Below are 22,245 nucleotides of genomic sequence, written 5' to 3' on the forward strand. Positions count from 1 at the left end.
TAATAGATAGCCAGAATTTCAAAATCTAATTGAAAATTAAAATGAGAAAATAACTACTTACTGTGTGAAACTGATATCAATACCATCCTAAAAAATAATAAAAACAAAATTAAATTGAGGAAGTCTAAACAATAATATGGTAATCAAGATTTTTTTTATTGCAATCCAACAAATGTTTGTTTTTAATATTAATACATGGTTTTTCCATCAGATGTGATGCTAATAGCCATTGTTACCGAGGATAAATAAAAATAATAAAAGTGATCTGATTGTTATATCGCATAACATACCTAAATGAGAAACAAAAATTGATTTCGATTGATTAAAATAGTTTATAAAAATAAGATTTTGTTGACTAAAATGGTAAATATATTTACTTTAACATTTGTTGGTGTTCTGTTGACTCTTTAATAGTCAACCCGGGACTTAAACTCTAAAATAAATCAGTAAGTTGGATGTTGGCACATATTTTAATTACTTATTAGGTATTAAGGGGGCTGCAGTCGATGGAAAAAGAGTGCTTTAGACCAATAAGCTAGACAAAACTGGAAGAATTTGGTTTGACAGATTTTAATTTTAAAAACGGATTATGATTGATCAACAAGTTTACTACCTAGGGAATGATCGAGGCGATTTTGAATTTTTTTTTTCAGCTGTGATATCCAAGAATAAAAATATCGTAAGATTGGTCAAATCTAAATTAGTATAAACCGCTGATAATAAACATCTGTATCATTTCTAAATACATGTACATTTATACTTACATCATGTAGGGGTCGGAGGTTACGCTAATGCGGTTCCGCCTCCGACCCCCGATTTAACTCGAAAAAAAAAAGACTCGGTTCATATAGGTACAAGTATTTATAATATACAACCTGTGCATTTATATTATGGATTTGTGTTAGTTTTGTACACACTACATGGTGCCAAAGTATTGAACTAGTTCGAATGTAATTGTGGTAAAATGAACAACATTTTTGATTATATAAATAAAATAGCAATTGTTAGTAACAAATTTTGTATACAAATATAAAAAGGTTTAATCCAATAGGAAAACTCAATAAGCCAGTATTTTAAATTCTAATTAAAAATTAAGGTAACTCAATATAGGTACCATCTTTGAAAAATCCTTTAAAATAATAAAAATAAAATTAAGTTGAAGATATTATAACAATTTGGTAGTTAACTAAAGTTTTTTTGTATTTTATTTCAATTCAATAATATTGTTGGTTGTATTCAAATATTAATACATGGTTTCTCCAACAGATCTGATTGTCAATTCACATACCTAAATGGGGAAACAAAAATCAATTTCAATTAATTAATATAATAGTTTTTTAAAAAATGTGATTTTGTTCACTAAAATGTATATTCAAGTGCCTACTTGAACATTTTGTGGTGTTCCTAAAATGTAAAGTGTGGCATTAGCAATATCTTCGGTTTCTAGATATGTCATATCAGGGATTGATTTCAATTGTTGTTCTGTTGACTCTTTAATTGTCACTCCGGGACTTAAACTCTGAAATAAACCATAAAGTAAGTCGTTAGCTAACGGCACACTATTTGTTTACTAGTAAATGGCGAGTTTAAAATGTTACGGTCAATACATTATTAGTATAATTAGCACATTATCTCAATTACCAATAATTAAAATATATGATAGTAACTTGGTTTGCATACCGTTATTTTAATTTTACTCCCCTCGTTAACCAACATCCTTCTAATACTGTCCGTTGTTAATGTTATACAGTGTTTGCTGGCATTATGAATAAGTGCTTTTATTGGTTCAGCCCTATAATGGCCTGCCACGCTAAATCACAAAATAATTTTAATTCTTTATTTTTGTAAAAAATTAAATATGTATTTTTAAATTTTATTTAATATAATATTACTATGTTTAGTATGTAAACCAATCTCTATTATATTTTTAGATTCTGAGCGAAGCGATGAATGTATTGATTTTACAATGATGTGTGTTTTTTTAAAATTTTTTTTGTGTCTGTCATCACCTTTTAGGACATTAAAAGTACTTGGATTTTCTTCAACAGTTCTAGTTGGTACTTAGGGGGGTCAAAAGGGGTCAATTTCTCAGTAGTTTTCAAACGCGACGTGAAAAACGGGAATTTTTACGCAAAATTTGTTTTCGAGAAAATCGATTTTGGTTTTTGGTGCAACTCTAAAACAAATGACCGTAGGTACCTACATGCAATTTTGAATGAATGTTTATATTAGAATTTTCTATTCACCATAATATTTTCCAAATATTTTGACTTATTTTGAGCTGTTTACGGTCATTTTCAGTTTCCACTTTTTTTTTTCTATTTATATCTATTTTATTAATTTATTGTTCTCTAAATTAGTGGAAGCATATATGCAATAAGGGGAAAATATACATTTTAGGTTATCACTTTTACAAAGCATGAAACCGATTGAAAAAGTTTCAATTTCGGTATTGTACACAGGTTTCTATTTTTTTTCGATTTTGGTTTAAATTTTTCAACACCGGTAATAAGAAATTTCGGATTTGGATTTAATACCGGTTTCCAATTTCGTTTTCGGTTTCAGTTTTTAAACGGGGTTTATACCGGTTTCTAAAATCGTTTTCAAGGCCTGGACTATTTACGTTCATTCTTAGTTAATTAATTTTTTTGAATCGCCGGATCGAGCATTCGAATCGTCTGTTGTGTAAAGTAAACTTTCTAAAATGTCAAGATACAAGATTTTCAAAAAAAATACCGCTTTTTAAATTATTATTTCGGTTTCGGTTTTAATTATATTAGCACTTTCCAATTTTTTTCGGTTTCGGTTTCGATTTTGTTTCTGGGTTCGGTTTTATAACGGTTTCAAGCCCTGAATTTTTAACGGAGAGAAAAAGTAAATTGTAAATTAGAGGGGACTTAAAAGTTTTTTGTGATAATGAGTAATAGGAAAATGAGAAAAAAAGGGGCGCCAAAATGTGTGTACCTAGGTCGCCAAAATCGTAAATACGCCTCTGTGTATACAGAAATATAGTCACAGGACACGTGACTATTATATTATAGTGTCATGTGAGCATGACACAAGAACGATAGTCCAATTTATCATACTGTTAAATATTGAAAATGATTTAACAAATCAATTAAAAACTGAATATAGGAGAATCGCTTTAATATAGATAGTTCCTTATTATAAATCTTTTATTTAAGTAGTTATTATTATTGAACCTTTTATTGAATATTGTGAATAAAGGAATAAAGTTATTTGAATCTTAAGCGATGTATAATTTTAGCACCCTCAAAATGTAAAGTATAGATGTACCTACAACCTATGGTTTAACTTATAAGTTATAAACTCAAACCACTTACCTATTTATATTGATAATGTGTCCATCGTCAATACCCTTCAACTTCATCTCGTTTATCACTTCTTTAGTGAAAAAACATCCGGCCAAATAGTTTGTCTCCATAATCATTTTCCCGTGGTCCATAGATTCATCTGAAATCATTTGATCGATATTCATCTGGCATTCAAATTATTTTAGGACTTATTATGATGCCCATTATCAGGTAGCTGCACTAATGGCGACTTAAATGACTATTCTCGAGATTAGTGCCCATTAGTTGTATTTATACAGTCAATGATTATGTATATTATATTTATACATTACATCTACGTGAACATCTTAAATTGTTACCAGTTGGTTCCTACTTAGGTACTATTATATGCTCAAGAAGAATGTTTTTGGAAAACCTAACCAGACTGTGCATGGGGATTGGGGACATAATGTATTTCCATGTGCGTGACCAGAGAGACGACGTGTCTTCGCTTAGAATCGTATGCATAATGCATTGTTTATCATTTTCCAATTTAACACACTGATCTATTCTTAGATCATATTACACTATATTACCTAATATAGTATATGCCATATTATGGTCTAAGGACCTACTTATTGATAGGTTCACTCGAAATCTTTTTTTACAGCAAACCGACTTCCTTGTTTTTATAACTGATAATAAATTAATTATTTTCGTTCTATAGATGAGAGGAAGTTTTTAAATGTTTGTTTAACCGGGTAGGCACTTTTTTCCCCCGTCTCTTCTAAGTCCAAATTAGATTTAGTTTTGCATCACTGCAATAATTGTATAGCTAGTTGCTGTAGTTAAACACCTCCTACTTGGATACCAAATATTGAGATAATGATATTAACATATTTCAGTAATTACGTTTATTTTTATTATTTGTTAATATGAATGTCACTTAATACTGTTATGCCATACTATACATCTAAGACTAACTTAGACTACCAAAGCTCATCGCGAATTTGCGCTAAAAGTTATACACCACCTAATGCTTTTTTTATAGTATGCATCTTCACGTATATGCTATAAATACAATGTTTACTAAATTTATATTCTGTTGTTCAATAGGTATTAATGGTAAATGGTAATTTAATATACTTTTAAATATTACCAACTAGTTTAGTTTCATCATAGACTCCAACATTGTTAATCAACACGTCAATACTTCCACAGGTGGTTACGGTCCACTGAATGCATTCGGTTATGTGTTTCTCATTTCTGATATCAAATGATTTGTAATAGAACTTCCCTCGATAACTATTGACTTCTTCGCTTAGTTTCTACGAAAAACGCCGTGTGATAAATAAAAAATAAATAATGTTGGGGTACTCATTACAAATCACAATACCACATATGTACAGGGTTTTGGAAAATTACTCAATTCATTGTAAATAGTTAAAAGTTACAAGTTACTCTAAAACTATTTGACCAGTTAACAAGTTTACTAGATACGTTGTAGATAGTAATATAGTAATAGTATCGATTGTACGATAGTCTCGATTACATGTAACTGTAATATGCCCAACCCTGCATAGGTAATACCTATTAATTTATTTACCTAATAATATTATAACATTATACATTTAGACTTAGCCTCCTCAAATACCTTAAAAGTTATAACCCTTACTCCATGTGAAACATAAATAAACATAAACAATATTATCAATATAATATAATTTTCACGTTAGATGAATATTAATATTTTATAGGTAGTACGAGAGTACAATATTGTCTCAACATTGTCATTTTTGCCGCCCAGTGGTCGAGGATCGAACTCGGACCGGCTGTGCCGAATCCGTCGCGTTAGACCGCTCGGCCACCTCGTCCCCCATTATTATTATTTATTATCAATATTATCTTTAATTTGTATAAAAATATCGATTATTTATTCAAATAAAAACTATTGAACTTCATGCGTAATCGATAGTTATAAGTTATCACCTACATCAATGGCATATATAGGAATCAATTTATGCCCCAATATACGCCACTGACCTACTTATTATCATTGAGTATACATATATTGTACTCAATTATATTATCCAAGGTTTATATAGATTATATTATAATCTATAAAGTATAAACCTTGGATATTATCTACTATATTTTAGTATATTTTAGTCAACGAATATGCCAATTAAATGATTTGAAAGTTTGAAGTAGTTGGTACCTTTAGCCTATAGGTACTATCGATTATCGAGTATTTTTCAATAATCGATAGTAAAAGTACAAACTAAAAATTTAATATTATTTTATCATTTAGTAGTGCACTAGTGGTTCATCACTTTTTATCGCGTCACACCAGCATGTGTTGTCTCCGTCCTTATAATGCGTATATCATACCGTCTACCAAATATAAGTTCAACAGTTCAATTTTATGTTGTTAACTTAAATAATATAGTGACTTATTATCAAACTTTAAAGCAATTAATGACATTATCTGTGTTCTCTCGTCGGTGTTTTACAGAATTTTAATTTTTAAGTGAGTTATGAGGATTATAAATATCAATTTTACATATTAGGCACTTACAACTCCCTATATAATTTTAATAGTATTACAAATTTAAAACCAAATGTATGATAATGTTCTTAACTTTGATGATTTATATTTGCTCTAATATTAAAGCTAAAAACAGAAAATTAGAACTGCTCGACTCAAATATTCGATAGGCATGTTGTCCGTTTGTAAGACGGACGACGGATCACGGAGACAACACATGTGGGTGTAACGTCCTGTTTGGGTAGGTACTTACCTTCAAGAGATCTTCTCGTCTGGCAATACCGACGACGACCATGCCGTTTTTTAGCAGAGCTACAGCAATGGCTCTTCCTATGCCGCTACTTACGCCGGTCACGATGGCTACTCTATCGCTCCACCTTTCCATATTGGCGAAAACGGAAAACGTTTATAGCACAAATACTGAAACACCTATGCCAATACCGCTATGTACTCTTATTACCTATGTATAATTTAATGTATCTTACCTGACCTTACAGGCTTCGACTCATCGATATAGGATATTATGTGTATATAGCCAAATGTAGGTAAGTACCAACTAGGTATATAGGTAGGTTTCTAAACAAACGTAATAATTAGTTAACGTATTAATATTATTATAATGCACACTGCGGTTCACAAATTATGATTAAACTTCCTACGTGTAAGAACAGTTATCCAATCGCTGAAATTCTTGTTACCACTTCTAAAATATAGTACTTATATGTTACTAAAGATAATTTTTGTAGGTCAACGTTCGTGGTCCGTATAAAATATAGGTAGACCGTAGGCGGCACTTGGTAGGAAGGTAGGTATGCACCATACGTCCGTGCCGTTCCTACTTTCCTATAGCATGATAGCGTGCAGTTACAACTAATGAATTTATAAATCCGCTATGAGTCGTGACTCGTGGTAGGAGACATACCGTATGCGGAATGCCTACCATTGCTACCAATATTATTTTGTTTTATACTATATTATATTCGATAAGAATTCAGAATTACTAGCTAAACTCCGTGCATGTTAAGAGAATGTCAGCACACTGTTTGTTTTCTCGCTCTGGCCAATGCGCAACACAGACAAAACGCATTTACGCAGAATCATTTTTATTATGCTTTTGAGTAATCTTGGAGGAAAATCACCCATTACAAAATCGACAGAGAGTAATATTTTTAAGTGTATGACATATCGATTTGTCTAAATATTGTCTTAAAGCAATTTAAACATAATTTAAATTTACCCTCAAAAATACTATCCTCTATGATTTTTGTAATAGGTGATTTTACACCCTAAGATTACTCAAAAACTCATTTTAAAAACGATTTTAGGTGAGAGCGTTTTATCTATGTTGACCGTGGGTCTGGGAGAGAAAAGAAATATTGCGCTGACATCCTCTTAAGAGCATGACCAGTTCGCTGTCTATAACCGGGGTTCCCATATTTACTGGTCATGGAGTGGAGGAATCCCGGAAAAAGAAACCAAAATAAAAAAACCAAAGTGATAATATAATCAAATGCCACATCGATGCCCGATGTATGTTTTTGGAAGCAAATTGGATCTAGTTGGTACTTTTAGGAGGTCGAAATTGAAAATGCTCAGTGCTTTTTAAAATAATTGGAGAAAAAATAAATGAAAATTTATTAAAATTGTTTGGTAACCAGCTTGGTTATACCGTCCTCACTTGGATTGTATTTGATTAATTAAAATTTTTTTTTTTTCTATAAATGTCAATAAAAAATTATTTATCCGGTCAAAAAGCTTTAAAATGTAATACGTAAGTTTTTTATTATAGCTAAAATATTAACGTTACATAGGCATCATGGTTATTTTTTATGAGCATTTAAAATTCAAATTTTGTCAAGACCACAATTAATTTGTAGTTCAAAACTTATAGAATATTAAATGTGTATACCTAAGGCTAGACAATTTAATACGAGGTCTTTCATACAAGTAGTTCATACTTTTATCGAACAATTATAGATAGTTTTATGAAAATTAGCATGCAAATACAATGTTTTTTCAAAAATGAATTCATTCTGGTATGACATATATGAAATGTACGTCTTGCTTACTGTATTTGACAGTTGAAACTTGATAAATATTTTTGAAAAAGTAATAATAATACGTTCAATTTGGGGTGAGTGGGGGGGCTTCAGCCTAGAACTAATATTCCTCTCCACTCCACTCATTTAAACTCATTTAAGTATTTAATACTTAATACTCATAAACCACTCTTCCTAAATTCGATTTTTAGGTATTGAATATGCAATTAAAACTGTATGTTATAATTTCAAAAAGTAAAAACTTAAGAAAATGTTGATGATAAAAATTATAAAAAATAAAATATTAAGTTTTTTAACAACTAGTAACCTGAGCAAACAAATTTTTTACAAAAACATTTAAACTTTTTGAATTAATGAGTGTTCACTGTTCAATTATAAAATAATCACCCGGTATATAGAATAGGTACTGAATAAGTGTTCTTTTATAGCACAATATCCATAACATATATTAAAACTATATGTGGTTTTAAATAAAATATTAAGCGAACTAGAAGTTATATTATAGTATCAGTCGAAGAATTAATCAGAATATCAATTGACAGAACATTTTCCAACGGTAACATTTAAATGTTACGTAACTAAATATTTAAAAACATGTATAGATAAAATAGTTAATATGTCTACTGATATATAATTTAATGTAACTAATTAGTGGGTTGTACTAATGTATACTATAATAGGCCAGCATAATATTTTTAATGTAACCAGATAATTTACTATAATTTATAGGTACTTAAAATCATGTAACCTAGCCTAACTCTATATGGGATAACTCTATTTTTGTAAATTGAATACATACAATATATAAATTATAATTACTAATTTTAAATAAGAACCTAAACCAGCATTATACAATTAATAAGTGTGATTATTTTATAAATTGTTATTCATATTAAAATTAATATTTTAGTTAAAAACAATCAAGTAAATTGATCTATAACTATATAATATCTTATACTAATATTATAAAGAGGTAAAAGTGTTTGTATGCTCGGGATCATCTCTGCAACTACTGAACCGATATCAAAAATTCATGTTGCGTTAAATAAATAAAATAAAATGATGTCTTGCCCCACCTGGGATATTGTAATAATGTTATAATAAAAAAACTATTTTTTTAATGTTAAAAATATTACAATATCGTTTTCGTACTTTTAGTACAACCGTGGCACTTGAACTAGAAATTGGTGGATGGTCATTTTTGTGATTTGAATAGACTATATAATTTGGATAACTTTCGGGGATCGAATAATACAATTCAACAGTGTAACAATATCCATGAGACCACGTATCGTCTGTTTATTTATAGATACTTTTGTCCAGCGTTCTGGGGAAGTTTGTTGAATAGGTACGTCATTCACCAAGTTAACATTGACATTGTTATAGATATATTTTTATTACTGATAATCGATAAATAAACAATAATTATCCAGGATTCTCAGTGTTTATATGGCTTCAATTACGTAAGATACCGATTGTACCTAATTAAAAACTCGAAAGACCCATGTTGACATTACAGACGGGTATATGGTTATATTAGGTATAGCTATTACTCACAGTCGCTCAAATATATTAACATTAATTTTTTCATTACCACGGATCGACCGACAGTTAACACATAATAATGAAATTTACCGGGCCCATATGATTGGTTATTTTTAGATTGTTTTTGACGGTAATACCCGCAAAACGGCTATCAATATCCATCGTATTTATAATAATATACTATTATATTAATATTATATCATATTATTCTATTATAGGAACCGATATTTTAGTATTATTTTTCTTACGTAATCGAACAGCATTTTTCTCGTTGTTTTGATAATCACCCAGTGCTCCCCGCTCTGTACACTGTAAATGTCATACCTACATGCGATAGTTCCCCCAGTTCAAAACAATGGTTGTTAAAAACAAAAAAACAGAAATTTTATAGCGATTGGTGGCCCTGAAAAGGGCCGTTTTAGTAATGATATTTCACAAAACGAGAGAATTATTTGGAGCTGGTGTACTTGGTCACAGCTTTGGTTCCTTCACTGACGGCGTGCTTGGCCAATTCCCCGGGCAACAAGAGTCGGACGGCAGTTTGGATTTCCCGGCTGGTTATGGTCGAACGTTTGTTGTAGTGGGCCAGCCGACTGGATTCGGCGGCGATGCGCTCGAACAGGTCCGTTGACGAAGCTGTTCATGATGCTCATGGCTTTGGACGAGACTCCGGTGTCGGGATGCACTTGTTTCAACACTTTGTAGATGTAGATTGCGTACGATTCTTTCCTCTTGGGCTTGCGCTTCTTGTCGGACTTGGCGATGTTCTTTTGTGCCTTGCCGGACGACTTCTTCATTGCTTTACCAGCCGATTTTCCTCCCGGAGCCATTTCGAATAGTTTTATATAGACTTGCTGACGAATGAAATGTTGTGGACATTGCTATTGCTATGGGTGACGGCCTGTGGCCTAATGGGAAGTACCAGACTTATGTCTTTGTCTTCCTGTATGATGTAATTCTCGGAGTTTTGGCTTGTTTATTTAGGTGTTATTTTTTGAAGTAGAAAGGTCTTGATTTACATATAGGGTCTTCTGGGTCTGGTACTCCTAATTTTTGAATGTGTGGGTAGAGGGATCTTGTGTTTTTATTAAACATTATCGTAGTGGCTTTCCTGGCATCTTCCTCTATTGACGGGATTTTAGTTATTGCGAGTAAGGATTTGTTTGACTGGTATGGTGGAATGGCTGTTATTGATCTTAGTCCTACGTTTTGCACGGCTTCGATCTTCTTCCAGTTTGACCTACTAATTTTAGGCCCCCATGCAGGTGCGGCGTAGAGGAGGATGGGCCTTATATATATTTTAAATAGAGATAGTCTTGCATTAATTGGGATATGGCTTTTGCTATTTAGCAGCGGATAGAGTGCCGCTCTTGATCGTTTGGCCTTGTTAATTATGTCCTCAACATGATTGTGGAGACTTAGGGACTTGTTTAATGTTACTCCTAAATATTTTGCATCTCTTGACCAGTTGATTTCCGTGTTGTGGATCGTAATTTTCTTTAATTTAGTTGTTGCTTTCGTTCCAAAGAGAATTGCAACTGTTTTGGAAACATTTAGTCGTAATCTCCACTGAGTGAGCCATCTCGTTGTTATGTTTATTTGCCGTTGTAGTCTTAGTATAGCGTAGGTAGCGTTTTTGTTGCTAGTGTGAAACATAGTGTCATCCGCAAACAGAGATGTTGATACCTGTGGTTCGGAAGGTAGGTCGTTGATGAACACGGTATACAATAGTGGGGATAAGCATGAACCCTGCGGAACGCCTGCTTCGATTTGCCTTGTTGTTGACTGGTGGTGGGATATCTTGATAAAGAATTGTCTATTGGTCAGGAATGATTTGATGAGTTTTACCAAGTTAATGGGTGTTCTCGTACCGAGGAGTTTGTGTATAAGACCGTTGTGCCATACCCTGTCGAATGCTTTTTCCATATCTAAGAATAGTGCTGCAGTACGCTGTTTTCGGCCTTGGCTGACAGATAGGTCGTCAATTAGTTTTGTTAGTTGTAGTGTGGTGGAGTGTCCTGTTCTGAAGGCATGTTGTTCTGGACGAGGTTCAATATATTTTTTCAGTCGGAACAAGATTAATTTTTCGAGAATTTTTGACATTGTATTGAGTAACGATATTGGACGATAGTTTTCTGGAGCCGAGTGGAGTTTTCCTGGTTTAGGAATCATAATTACAGCTGCGGTTTTCCAGTATTTCGGAAAGTATGAGTATCTTAGACATGCAGTGTATATTCTGGCAAGAGTTATAATTGATGAGCTGGGCAAGTTTTTAAGTGTGGTATTGGTTATTTGATCCATGCCTGGAGCTTTGGCTTTTGGTAATTTCTTGATGATATCTAGGACTTCATTTGGAGTGATATAGTCGTTGTTTGGTGTTTGGTCGTCGTTGATTATTTGGATGGAGTGTTCCACTTCTTTGTTTGGAGGACCTGGATTATTTGAAAATTGAGTACTCATCGTGTCCGCAAAAAGTTCAGCTTTCAGTTTTTCGTCAAAGATACGTATTCCACTTGTTGTTTTCAGTGGAGCGCATGCCGGTTTTTTCCGTAGTAACCTGCGGTTTAGCTTATAAATTGATTTGTCTTCGAAATTTAAAGTCTGAGTAAAGGTATCCCATTCTTCTTGCCTGTGGGTCTGTAATAGTTTTTTAACATAGTTGATTTGTGCGTTGTACATTTTCTTGTATGTTGGGTCATGGGTTTGTTGCCACCGTTTCCTTAGGATGCGTTTAGTTTCTATTTCTAATAATATTTCCGGTGAGATGGGTGTCCTGTTTGGTTGATTTAATAAGGAGGAATTGTTTGAAAGAGCTTTTTGTATGGATTTTGTTAGTTTCTCGATATTGTCTTCAATCTCCTTTGGATTAGTGATGGCTTGGTGTTTGAGTGGGTGCATTGTCATTTCAGCCTTAAACTTCTTCCAGTTTATTCTACGATTTGCTAGAGGAGGTGTGTTTGTTTTAGGTGATTTGTTGATAGTAATTAGGATTGGGTTGTGATCTGAAGAGAGATCGTTGAAATTTGATATTGTCATATCTTGTTGCAGGTTTGTTAGTGTAATATCCAGTACATCAGGGTTGTGGTGTGGTATAAATGGAAAATGGGTTGGTGAATCTGGAGCGCAAATGGTGTATTGACCGTTCCTTTCCATATGGTCCAGTAGAATTTTCCCCGTCTGGTTTGTTCGTCTGCTGTGCCATGATGGGTGTTTTGCGTTTAAGTCGCCTGCTATAATAAAGGATTCGGTACCATTGGTTAGGGCATCGATGTCTTTGATTTCAATCTTATCTCCTGGACTTTTATATACTGCCGATACACGTACGGTTTTTGCGCCTATTGCCATGGCGATAGTGGTGGAGTCTAGTTTTGTTTTAATGATGATTTCTTCATGAATTATGTTATTTTTTACTAGTATTGCTGTGCCACCAGATGAGGGGCACTCAGGTTTGGGTGGACGGTCTGTTCGATATGTGTAGTAGTTTGGTAATTTGAGAGGGGCTGTTTTGTTTAGGCGGGTTTCCCCGAGTAGTATGATGTCAATTTTGTTTTTCCGAGTGAATTCTGCAAGTTCGTAAGTTTTGTTTGTTATACCATTGCAGTTCCATTGTAGTATTCTCAGTTCATCCATCTTGGTTTAGGGAAACTGAGTCTATTATTGACATTATTGTAGATAGGATGGTTTCCTTGGCAAAGTTGTCTACACAGTCTTGGATGGTAGAAAGGAGTTGTTTAATGATCTTTAGTATTTGGGTAGCGGATATCGTAGGTTCTTTTGCTGTAGTTGGGTTTAGTGTGTTTCTAATGTTATCTGGATTGTGACTTCCTGTTGTATTTTTGGTGACAGCTGAGTATGTTTTGTGAGACGCAGGTTGTTGGCTGGTGTTCAGGTCGTAGGTTTTTGATAGGATTTCAGTGGGTTTATTCTTCTTAAACGAGTTTTGTATTTGAGTGGATTTTTGTTTGACGATCTCTGTATATGAAGGACAGCCTCGGTAGTTGGCCGTGTGGTCTCCATTGCAGTTGCAGCAGGTGGCTTTTGTATCTTTATCTTTAGTGCATGCGCTACTAGCGTGATTGTTGCCACATTTAACACAGCGAGGTGTGTGGCCGCATTGTAGAGAAGAGTGTCCGAATCGCTGGCACGAAAAGCACTGTGCTGGGCCGGATGATCTGTACGGTTCTACTATGACTTTAACGTAAAATAGGTTGCTAATAGTGAAAATGTCTTTAACATTTGGTGAGCGTTTTAAGGATACCATATGTATTGGGATTCTTTTGTCGCCTTTTTGGAAAGCACGTATAAAATTAGGTTCAAATCCGATATCAAAAAGTTCTTTAGAGGCTCGTCTTCGGTTACGTCGATAGGGATGCCTTTAATTGCTATTTTAAGAGACTTTTCTTGGGGAAGAGCGAAGGTGTGGTAGTCAATCTTGTTTTCGGTCAGGAATTTTTGAACTAGGCGGAATGAGGTTTCTTCGGGACAGTTTAGTTGGATTTGCCAAGGAATTGATGTGGTTTTTGCAGATACTTTGTCAAGGCCTTATATTGAATACAAGTTTTTCGCAATACTTGTATTCAATACAAGGCCTTGACAAAGTATCTGCAAAAACCACATCAATTCCTTGGCAAATCCAACTAAACTGTCCCGAAGAAACCTCATTCCGCCTAGTTCAAAAATTCCTGTTGTGGACAGAATGCAACCGTGGGTATATATTACCAAATCCAAGCGACATGTCGTTCGTTGATTGGTGTAAAATCCATAATGATGACGATATAAACAGGATCGTCTATTAGACCATAACAACTAAAAATATAAGTTTTTCCACGAGTACGTTTCACGATTATGTCGAATGAAAACCACATCGTTTGGTAATGAAAGTCAACCAAACGGTGTGACGTAGTATCGTAGTGTCGTTATCGCTGTCCAATCACAGAATTGTTATCTACATTTTTACTATATAAACGAAAATTTCAGGAAAATTATTCATCAGTTACATTTAGTATCGAATTTGAACCATACCAAGTACTATTACAATCATGAGCGGACGCGGCAAAGCAGGAAAATCAAAGGGAGGCAAATCCAAGACCAGGTCGTCCCGCGCCGGACTCCAGTTCCCGGTCGGTCGTATCCATCGTCTGTTGAGAAAAGGAAACTACGCCGAACGCGTCGGAGCCGGAGCACCGGTATACCTGGCCGCCGTCATGGAGTACTTGGCAGCTGAAGTTTTGGAGTTGGCCGGTAACGCCGCCCGTGACAACAAGAAGTCTCGTATCATCCCCAGACATTTGCAATTGGCCATCAGGAACGACGAGGAGTTGAACAAATTGTTGTCCGGAGTAACCATCGCTCAAGGCGGTGTGTTGCCCAACATCCAAGCCGTGCTCTTGCCCAAGAAGACCGAAAAGAAGGCTTAACTTTTGCTATCTTTACCACCAAACACAGTTTAAAACGGCCCTTTTCAGGGCCACCAAAATTTTAAAACAAACGTGCATTCGAACTTTTTCCAATAGGTACTAGTAGCTGTTGCTGCTTAGTAGATGGTAAACATTTGTAAGTGTATTAAATTTGATTACATCATTGAGACAAAAAAATAATTTATTTTACTTATAAACTTTTGTACAGTAGGTAAAATTCATTTTTGCCCTAAAAGTTACATATTTTGAAAAGGTCATTATGGGTGCCTATAAGTATAAGTAAATGTATTATATGCCCACGAATGCAAATTGCATTCACGGATTGCAATTACATTTTAGAATTTTAACGTAGATCGGAAAGTTCTGGAAAGTGTAGTGCTAGACGTAGTCAGCAGTACAACAATTTAAAATTGAATAACTTAATTTGGAGGGAGGCTACAGCGAATTCCAACAAGTCTATTTGAACATTTTTGGAAGGCTTTTTGAAAAGTTCTGCTAATATTGTAAATGTCAACTTCGCGTGGGTGAAACATACTGAATTATCGGTTCCTATGATTGAATAATATGAAATTAATATATAATGGTATACTATAAATACGCCGTTGTACGGGTATTGCCGTCGATGACAAGACGTTTGGTAAAAACATTCTAAAAATAACCCATCGTATGGACACGGGGCAATTTCACTATTATGTGTTGTCGTTAGTCGATGCGTAATAATGAAAATATTAATATTAACACATGAGCGACTGACTGAGTAAGCTATACCAAATCATATTACACCCGTATACAATGTCGGAAAATTGACATTCGGTCATATCATCACCAAAATTAAAATAAACGTCCATTCGAATCTTTTTCAGTAGTACAAGTAGCCGTTGTTGCTTTCAGATGCTATCATCCGACGGTCGACCGGTTAGCGGCATTATAATATCTAACCGGAATTGCGACCGACGGATTTTGCATTTATTCGGGAAATTCGTCGACGCGATAAAGTATCGTAATTAGTACTTCACTGTATTGTAAATACCGTGATGCTGGTATTACCGTCGATAACAAGAAATTTGTTAAAAACATTCTAAAAACAACCCATCGTATGGACACGGGGCAATTTCATTATTATGTGTTGTCGTTAGTCGATGCGTAATAATGAAAATATTAATATTAACACATGAGCTACTGAGTAAGCTATACCTAACCATATTACACCCGTATACAATGTCAACATGGGTCTTTCGGAATATTTAATTAGGTACGATCGGTATTTTACGTAATTGAGGCCATATAAACACCGAGAATCCTGGATAATTATTGCTTATTGATCGATTATCAGTAATAAAAATGTATTCATAACAATGTCAATGTTTATATGGTAAATGGCGTACCTATTTATCAAACTTCCCCAGAAAGCGGGACAAAAGTATCTACAAATTAACAGACGATGAGTGACATCATCCATCTGAGCCATACAGCACTTGCCAGTTTTTTTTTTGAAAATTGATAAATCGTACACAATATCATTTACTTCAAAATTCGACTTCTGGCATATCATTAACAATTATTATTCATTTTATATTCAGAATATGCGTTCATTTTGGTGGCCCTGAAAAGGGCCTTTTTAAGATATAATAACTAATAATGATCAAGTTAAGCACGTTCACCGCGGATACGACGGGCCAACTGGATGTCCTTTGGCATGATGGTGACACGCTTGGCGTGGATCGCGCAAAGATTGGTGTCTTCGAACAGACCTACCAAGTATGCCTCGCTAGCTTCTTGCAACGCCATGACCGCGGAGCTCTGGAAACGCAGGTCGGTCTTGAAGTCCTGGGCGATCTCGCGCACTAGACGTTGGAACGGCAATTTGCGGATCAAAAGTTCTGTGCTCTTCTGATAACGACGGATTTCACGGAGGGCAACGGTTCCCGGACGGTAACGATGTGGTTTTTTCACTCCTCCGGTGGCGGGTGCGCTCTTACGTGCGGCTTTGGTGGCCAACTGTTTCCTGGGCGCCTTTCCGCCGGTAGATTTACGAGCTGTCTGCTTGGTACGTGCCATTGCGCTGCTGGATTAGATTGTTCTGGGTTGGTGTGCAAAACGTGGATGTCGGACGACTGATGTGGTTCGAACACACTGTCGACCGGTATATATACGTAAATGGGAACGGTATGCGTCGTCCTCATTGGACGATGTTTAACGTTTAGAATTTTAGCGGCGGGGGTGGGGGGATAACCGGTCATGGTTCCGATTGGTGGTTCGGTGTCGTGAGAAACGTTTAAAAGGGACTGCGACCTGAAGAAAAGTATCAGTCAACGTTCAGTTCACATCCGAGCAAGTTGTCCAACACTATTTCCAACATTCAAAATGACAGGACGAGGCAAAGGAGGAAAAGGTCTGGGAAAAGGAGGCGCGAAACGTCATCGTAAAGTGCTCCGTGATAACATCCAGGGAATCACCAAGCCCGCCATCCGTCGGTTGGCTCGCCGAGGCGGTGTTAAACGTATTTCCGGTTTGATCTACGAAGAGACCCGTGGAGTTCTGAAGGTATTCCTGGAAAACGTGATCCGTGACGCAGTCACGTACACCGAGCACGCCAAGAGGAAGACCGTCACCGCCATGGACGTCGTGTACGCTCTCAAACGACAAGGTCGTACTCTGTACGGTTTCGGAGGTTAAATACTTACTGCTGAAGTTTAAAAACATCTTAAAAAGGCCCTTTTCAGGGCCACCATATGATGATGCCATAATATATCTCGCTTATAAAACCTTAGAGTAAAGAAATATTCCGTTCAAGTTGGTTATTCGTTGGCGTAAATGATAATTCCCAATTTGTTTAAGAAAAAAAACACGCGGAATAACGTTCCGAATATAACAGATTATATTCTATAATATTTTTTTTTTCATGATTATAATTGAAATACTACCGTAAGTCAAAACATAGAAATAACGTTATGCTGATAACCGTAATCTTGTTATGATATTATTGCGGGACTTTGAATTCAATATTGCAAAAAAAGCTTTTTTGTGAATTTCAGTGGTGATTTACTATTTCACTACGTCATTCGTTTCGTGAACCTACCATGAATAAGCTATGAGGTTTTTGTTTAATGATTTTTTTTTAGAATGTTTTTTTTTTCGAATTTCATTATGTACATTATAATTGTCATATTACGAGAAACATCGGTTCCTATAATATGATAGATTAATCATGATGACATGTATAATAGTATAGGTGCTATAAACACGATAGATATTCATATTATTAATAGCCGTTGTGCGGGTATTACCGTCGATAACAAACAATTTGGTAAAAACATTCTAAAAATAACTCACCAATGAAAAACCTCAAAGAATGATATTGAGAATACTTGCAAAAAGGGTGTCCAAAAACGTAGAAAATGTAAATTATTGTTGTAGGAACTAAAATTCAGAAAATTTGTTTCTATAGAAATACCGGGACGGGGAATAATAATAATATCTCGACGTAATTAAATGTCATTATAAGTTAAATCATTGATGCAGTTATAAATAAAATTTCATTTGGGAAATTCTTAATCATAATCCATGGTTTTATTTTAACTAATTACAACGAAACTTCGAATTAAAATATTAACTGAGGGCATTGCGTGAATTTTTTCATGTACTTTATCACTTGTAAGACGGAGACAACAAATGCGTGTACGTACAGGCCATGACGTTGCGCAGGTGAACCGTAAACAATTCACGTTCATTTAAAATTTTTTTTTTTAACTTTTCGTCTATCCAGATATAACGCGATGAGACTCCTGAACACTTATTTGCAGTTGTTAATATGACTACTTGTCTTGAGGTCTATCAGCACACATTTTAAGCGGTGCATTCGAATTGCGTCCGCGGTTTTCTCGCGACATGTACGAATTGCGTCCACGGGTTTTTCAGAAATTGACAATAATGTTTGGTGATAAACTCGTAGATAATCTCGATTAGGTTAGACTATCTTATCTGTAAATACCACCTCGTAATTTTGTTCACGTTAGCATCAGTCACACATCGACATTCCATATCAAATCATCATAGTCTTATATATTTTTATTTTTATTTATTTAATTTTGCAATGGAAAATCTTGAAATAGTGAAAATGTTTAGTGAAAAAAATAAACTATTATACTGCATTAATGGATACAAATTCGCTTTCCAAAAATTTTTAAATAATAATGTTCAGAGGTGGTCGTGTTCAAAACGTTTATGCAAGTGTTATTTTAAAATGAACGAAAATGATGAAATAATTTTTAGTGCTTTAAATCATGAACACGACAAAGATGACGAAAACGTTTTAAATCGTCAAAAACTCGGTAACAAATTGAAACGTAAAGCTCTCGATGACCCATGTGAAAAGCCATGCAAAATTCTACATCGGGAGTTGCGTGATAGAGATGTAAGTACATTGACTACCACAGATGTAAACCGCATTAGGAAAAATATTCATTATGCTCGGTCAAGCATAATTCCAAAATTGCCTAAACATTTGGAAGAGTTGCATTTGGCACTAACCAATTTGGGTGAGATAAAGACTAACAAGGACGAAATTTTTTTATTAATTAATAACACAGAAAAAAATATTGTAGCATTTTCAACGGCGACAAATTTAAAATTTTTAAGTGAGTGTAAAACTTTATACATAGATGGCACATTTAAAAGTTGCCCTAAACTTTTCTATCAATTATTTATCATTCATGGTGCTAAAAATACTACCTATACTCCTTTGGTATTTTTTCTACTAACAGGCAAGACTATTTCAACATATAAAGATGCGTTTTATAGTTTATTAGAAAAAATGAACGATTTGAATTTAAATTTGGCACCAAATATAATTTATGCAGACTTCGAACAAGCTATACACTCAGCAGTTTCAGATGTTTTTCCTGGTGTTATACGCAAAGGCTGTAGGTTTCACCTAGGACAATCAATCTGGAGAAAAATTCAAAGTCTTGGTCTGACTACAGTTTTTAAAAATAAATCTGAAATTGGAAAATTTTTGAAATTATTCTTTGGTCTTTCATTTTTAAAACCCGATGACGTTAATAAATGTTTTTATGAAGACCTAATGGCTATAAAACCTAATGATGAAAGAGTCGATAGTTTTTTTTAATTATTTTGAAAAAAATTATATCTCGCTGGAAAGTAAATTTCAACCGGCAATATGGGCCGATTTCTCTAACTCGTTAATGCGTACCACCAACGCATGTGAATCGTTTCACTCAAAATTAAATGGGATGTTTTACTCGTCGTATCCTAACATTTTTCAGTTTGTTGAAGTATTGAAAAATGTTCAAACTGACATCTATATTAAAATACGAAGTTCAAATTTAGGAAAAAAACGAAGAGAGGATTTAGAAAAAGAAGAGTTTATTAAAAAAATTATGACTGAGTTTGAAAACAAAAAAATAACACGTCTTGACTTTGTTCAAAAATTGGCCAACAAAAATTTACCAATACATAAATGATATATAAAAAATCAACATTACACTTGAAAACAATACATAATTTATAATATACAATTAAAATGTTTAACCACTACACCATTTATATAAATTACTCATTACATTTTAGAACAATAAATAATAAAAATTTTTAACCAAACCATTTCTACAAATGACAGTCCTCAGTCTGTAAAATTGGGAAGGAAAATTTGTATATTATTAATCAGGACGCAACTCGTATATGTAACGAGAAAATCGCGGACGCAACTCGGATGTGTTGTGGAAAAATCACGGACGCAACTCGGATATAGCGATTTATATTTTCGTATTTTGGGACGCAATTCGTATGCAGCCATTTTAAGATTAGTTAAAGATTTAGTTTAAGATTTATTTATTTTATTTGAATTTAAAATTTTGGAAAATATTAAATATTTAAACAAAATCGATAGGAGTTTAGGAACGAGAAAATGTGTTGTTATCGATCTCTAGTAAATATATTAATGTATTCAAATCAGTTTTCAAACGTTTTATCACGCTATCCGGTCCATCGGTAGGTCTGACAAAAAGTGCATACAAATGAACATAAATTGTTGCTAATCTGCATTGAGTTTCGACCGAAGTCCTCTAACAATGTGCCATTATAATTATTTATTCAACATGATTTCGGTTAAGTACGATGAAGACAAGATTTATTGATAAAGTCTGCCTCGTTAAAATTTCAGGTAGAAACGCCGGTGACGCCGTGCCGTAGTAGAGTCCTAAAACCATCATATTCGAACAGCCGCTGTTCGTCGGAAAATCGGTCGATTGGAAATCTGCAAATTCTATGGCCTCGGGAAACTCGTGGAGAATCAATCCAAAATATTTTTGTCAATTTTCGACTGGTTTCAGTCATACGGCAGACCTTCAAATACGGTTTACGAAAACCCGGTCGGAAGTGTGGAAATAACGACTTGGGGTGGTTTCGTTGTACTGGGTGGCGATGCAATAATCATTGACGATCGTTTAGAATTTAGTTCATCATCATCATCATCATCATAATCATTATCCAGCCAACAGTTATCCTGTTAAGACGTCCTCTGCCAACTATACTCTGCAGCCAGCCGTTCTCAACACTTCAACAGGGCAACAGCGCCCACGGTTCACACCACGAACCTACAACCACAAAACAGCCGTTCTCACTGCTTCAACAGGGCTCCAGCGCCCACGGTTCACACCACGAACCTTCAACTCAAAACAGCCGTTTTCACCGCTCTTCAACAGGGCACCAGCGCCCACAAGTAAGCCGTTGCGAAAGCGACGTCCCTCCGTTTTAGCTGTCGTGGGGCCGCGCCCTCACATAGCCACAGCATCCCCACCCTATAAACACACCCACGCCCAACACTCATGGGCAAAAAACGCAAAGGGGGTTACCCCCCTACCAACCACTTACTTAAAATATCACGACAACGTTCTGCTCCTCCATCTCCCATGCCATCGAAAAGTTCCGACTCCGAAACTTTGGACTCTCTCTCTGACTGTAGCCTTTCTACAAACCACTCACTCTCCTCTGCGTCCTCTGAGACATCTATTAAATCAACTTCCGTACCTAAATCAAACCAAACAAATAGCTCCGCACAAAATCAGACCACCTCCGTACAAAACCAAACCTCCTCCACACTAAACCAAATAATCTCCACACTAAATCAAACCACCTCCGCAACTAAACAATCTACTTCCGCACCAAACACACCAAAAACTCCGACTAAACCTACATCCGCCAGACCACCACCAATCATGCTAAGCTCCGGCTCCTGGCGGAAGATCGCTCCCAAAGGTTAGGGCTCTACGCCCTCCCAAACCTTGCCCCTACCTCTCTAACCGCCAAATCGTCCTCCAACGGCCAAGTCACCGTCCAAACTTCTGATGCGACCCTTTTCCGGC

General features: G+C 35.0%; 4 protein-coding genes and 1 pseudogene across 9 annotated transcripts; 2 read left to right on the forward strand and 3 right to left on the reverse strand.

The window, feature by feature from the left end:
* Positions 1 to 846: 846 nt before the first annotated feature.
* Positions 847 to 6,692, reverse strand: LOC132941407 (farnesol dehydrogenase-like). 6 transcript variants are annotated; one of them, XM_061009450.1, is made up of 8 exons: positions 6,501 to 6,692; positions 6,332 to 6,417; positions 6,095 to 6,270; positions 4,453 to 4,621; positions 3,345 to 3,474; positions 1,681 to 1,810; positions 1,385 to 1,519; positions 847 to 1,288 (listed from the first exon to the last, which is right to left on the reverse strand). In XM_061009450.1, exons 3-8 carry the CDS (start codon positions 6,224 to 6,226, stop codon positions 1,244 to 1,246), a joined length of 741 nt encoding a protein of 246 aa, XP_060865433.1. In that variant the 5' UTR covers positions 6,227 to 6,270; positions 6,332 to 6,417; positions 6,501 to 6,692; the 3' UTR covers positions 847 to 1,243. The 6 variants fall into 6 exon arrangements, with proteins under 6 accessions (XP_060865433.1, XP_060865434.1, XP_060865430.1 ...); XM_061009451.1 differs by having other exon boundaries at positions 6,095 to 6,261; positions 6,327 to 6,417; XM_061009447.1 differs by having other exon boundaries at positions 6,327 to 6,417; positions 6,501 to 6,691.
* A 3,171-nt stretch (positions 6,693 to 9,863) lies between these two features.
* On the reverse strand, positions 9,864 to 10,306 carry LOC132941943 (histone H2B-like; annotated as a pseudogene).
* Positions 10,307 to 14,480: 4,174 nt separating this feature from the next.
* Positions 14,481 to 14,893, forward strand: LOC132941413 (histone H2A-like). The gene has a single exon (XM_061009457.1). It carries the CDS (start codon positions 14,486 to 14,488, stop codon positions 14,861 to 14,863), a length of 378 nt encoding a protein of 125 aa, XP_060865440.1. The 5' UTR covers positions 14,481 to 14,485; the 3' UTR covers positions 14,864 to 14,893.
* Positions 14,894 to 16,501: 1,608 nt separating this feature from the next.
* LOC132941410 (histone H3) lies at positions 16,502 to 16,921 on the reverse strand. The gene has a single exon (XM_061009453.1). It carries the CDS (start codon positions 16,919 to 16,921, stop codon positions 16,511 to 16,513), a length of 411 nt encoding a protein of 136 aa, XP_060865436.1. The 3' UTR covers positions 16,502 to 16,510.
* A 178-nt stretch (positions 16,922 to 17,099) lies between these two features.
* LOC132941414 (histone H4) lies at positions 17,100 to 17,581 on the forward strand. Its single transcript, XM_061009458.1, has one exon. The coding sequence runs from the start codon at positions 17,228 to 17,230 to the stop codon at positions 17,537 to 17,539; it is 312 nt and encodes a 103-aa protein (XP_060865441.1). The 5' UTR covers positions 17,100 to 17,227; the 3' UTR covers positions 17,540 to 17,581.
* Positions 17,582 to 22,245: the final 4,664 nt, after the last annotated feature.

Source organism: Metopolophium dirhodum, chromosome 3 (assembly GCF_019925205.1).
Source record: "Metopolophium dirhodum isolate CAU chromosome 3, ASM1992520v1, whole genome shotgun sequence".
NCBI classification, from domain to species: domain Eukaryota; kingdom Metazoa; phylum Arthropoda; class Insecta; order Hemiptera; family Aphididae; genus Metopolophium; species Metopolophium dirhodum.

Excerpts from the sequence above, each read along its gene's own strand:
- LOC132941407 (XM_061009450.1), bottom strand. The coding sequence starts at position 6,226 with ATGGAAAGGTGGAGCGATAGAGTAGCCATCGTGACCGGCGTAAGTAGC. Across the intron at positions 1,520-1,680 it reads GGAGTAAAATTAAAATAACG|AGTTTAAGTCCCGGAGTGAC; the intron begins GTATGCAAACCA and ends GGTTTATTTCAG. Across the intron at positions 1,289-1,384 it reads GAACACCACAAAATGTTCAA|GTATGTGAATTGACAATCAG; the intron begins GTAGGCACTTGA and ends TTCCCCATTTAG.
- LOC132941413 (XM_061009457.1), top strand. The coding sequence starts at position 14,486 with ATGAGCGGACGCGGCAAAGCAGGAAAATCAAAGGGAGGCAAATCCAAG.
- LOC132941410 (XM_061009453.1), bottom strand. The coding sequence starts at position 16,921 with ATGGCACGTACCAAGCAGACAGCTCGTAAATCTACCGGCGGAAAGGCG.
- LOC132941414 (XM_061009458.1), top strand. The coding sequence starts at position 17,228 with ATGACAGGACGAGGCAAAGGAGGAAAAGGTCTGGGAAAAGGAGGCGCG.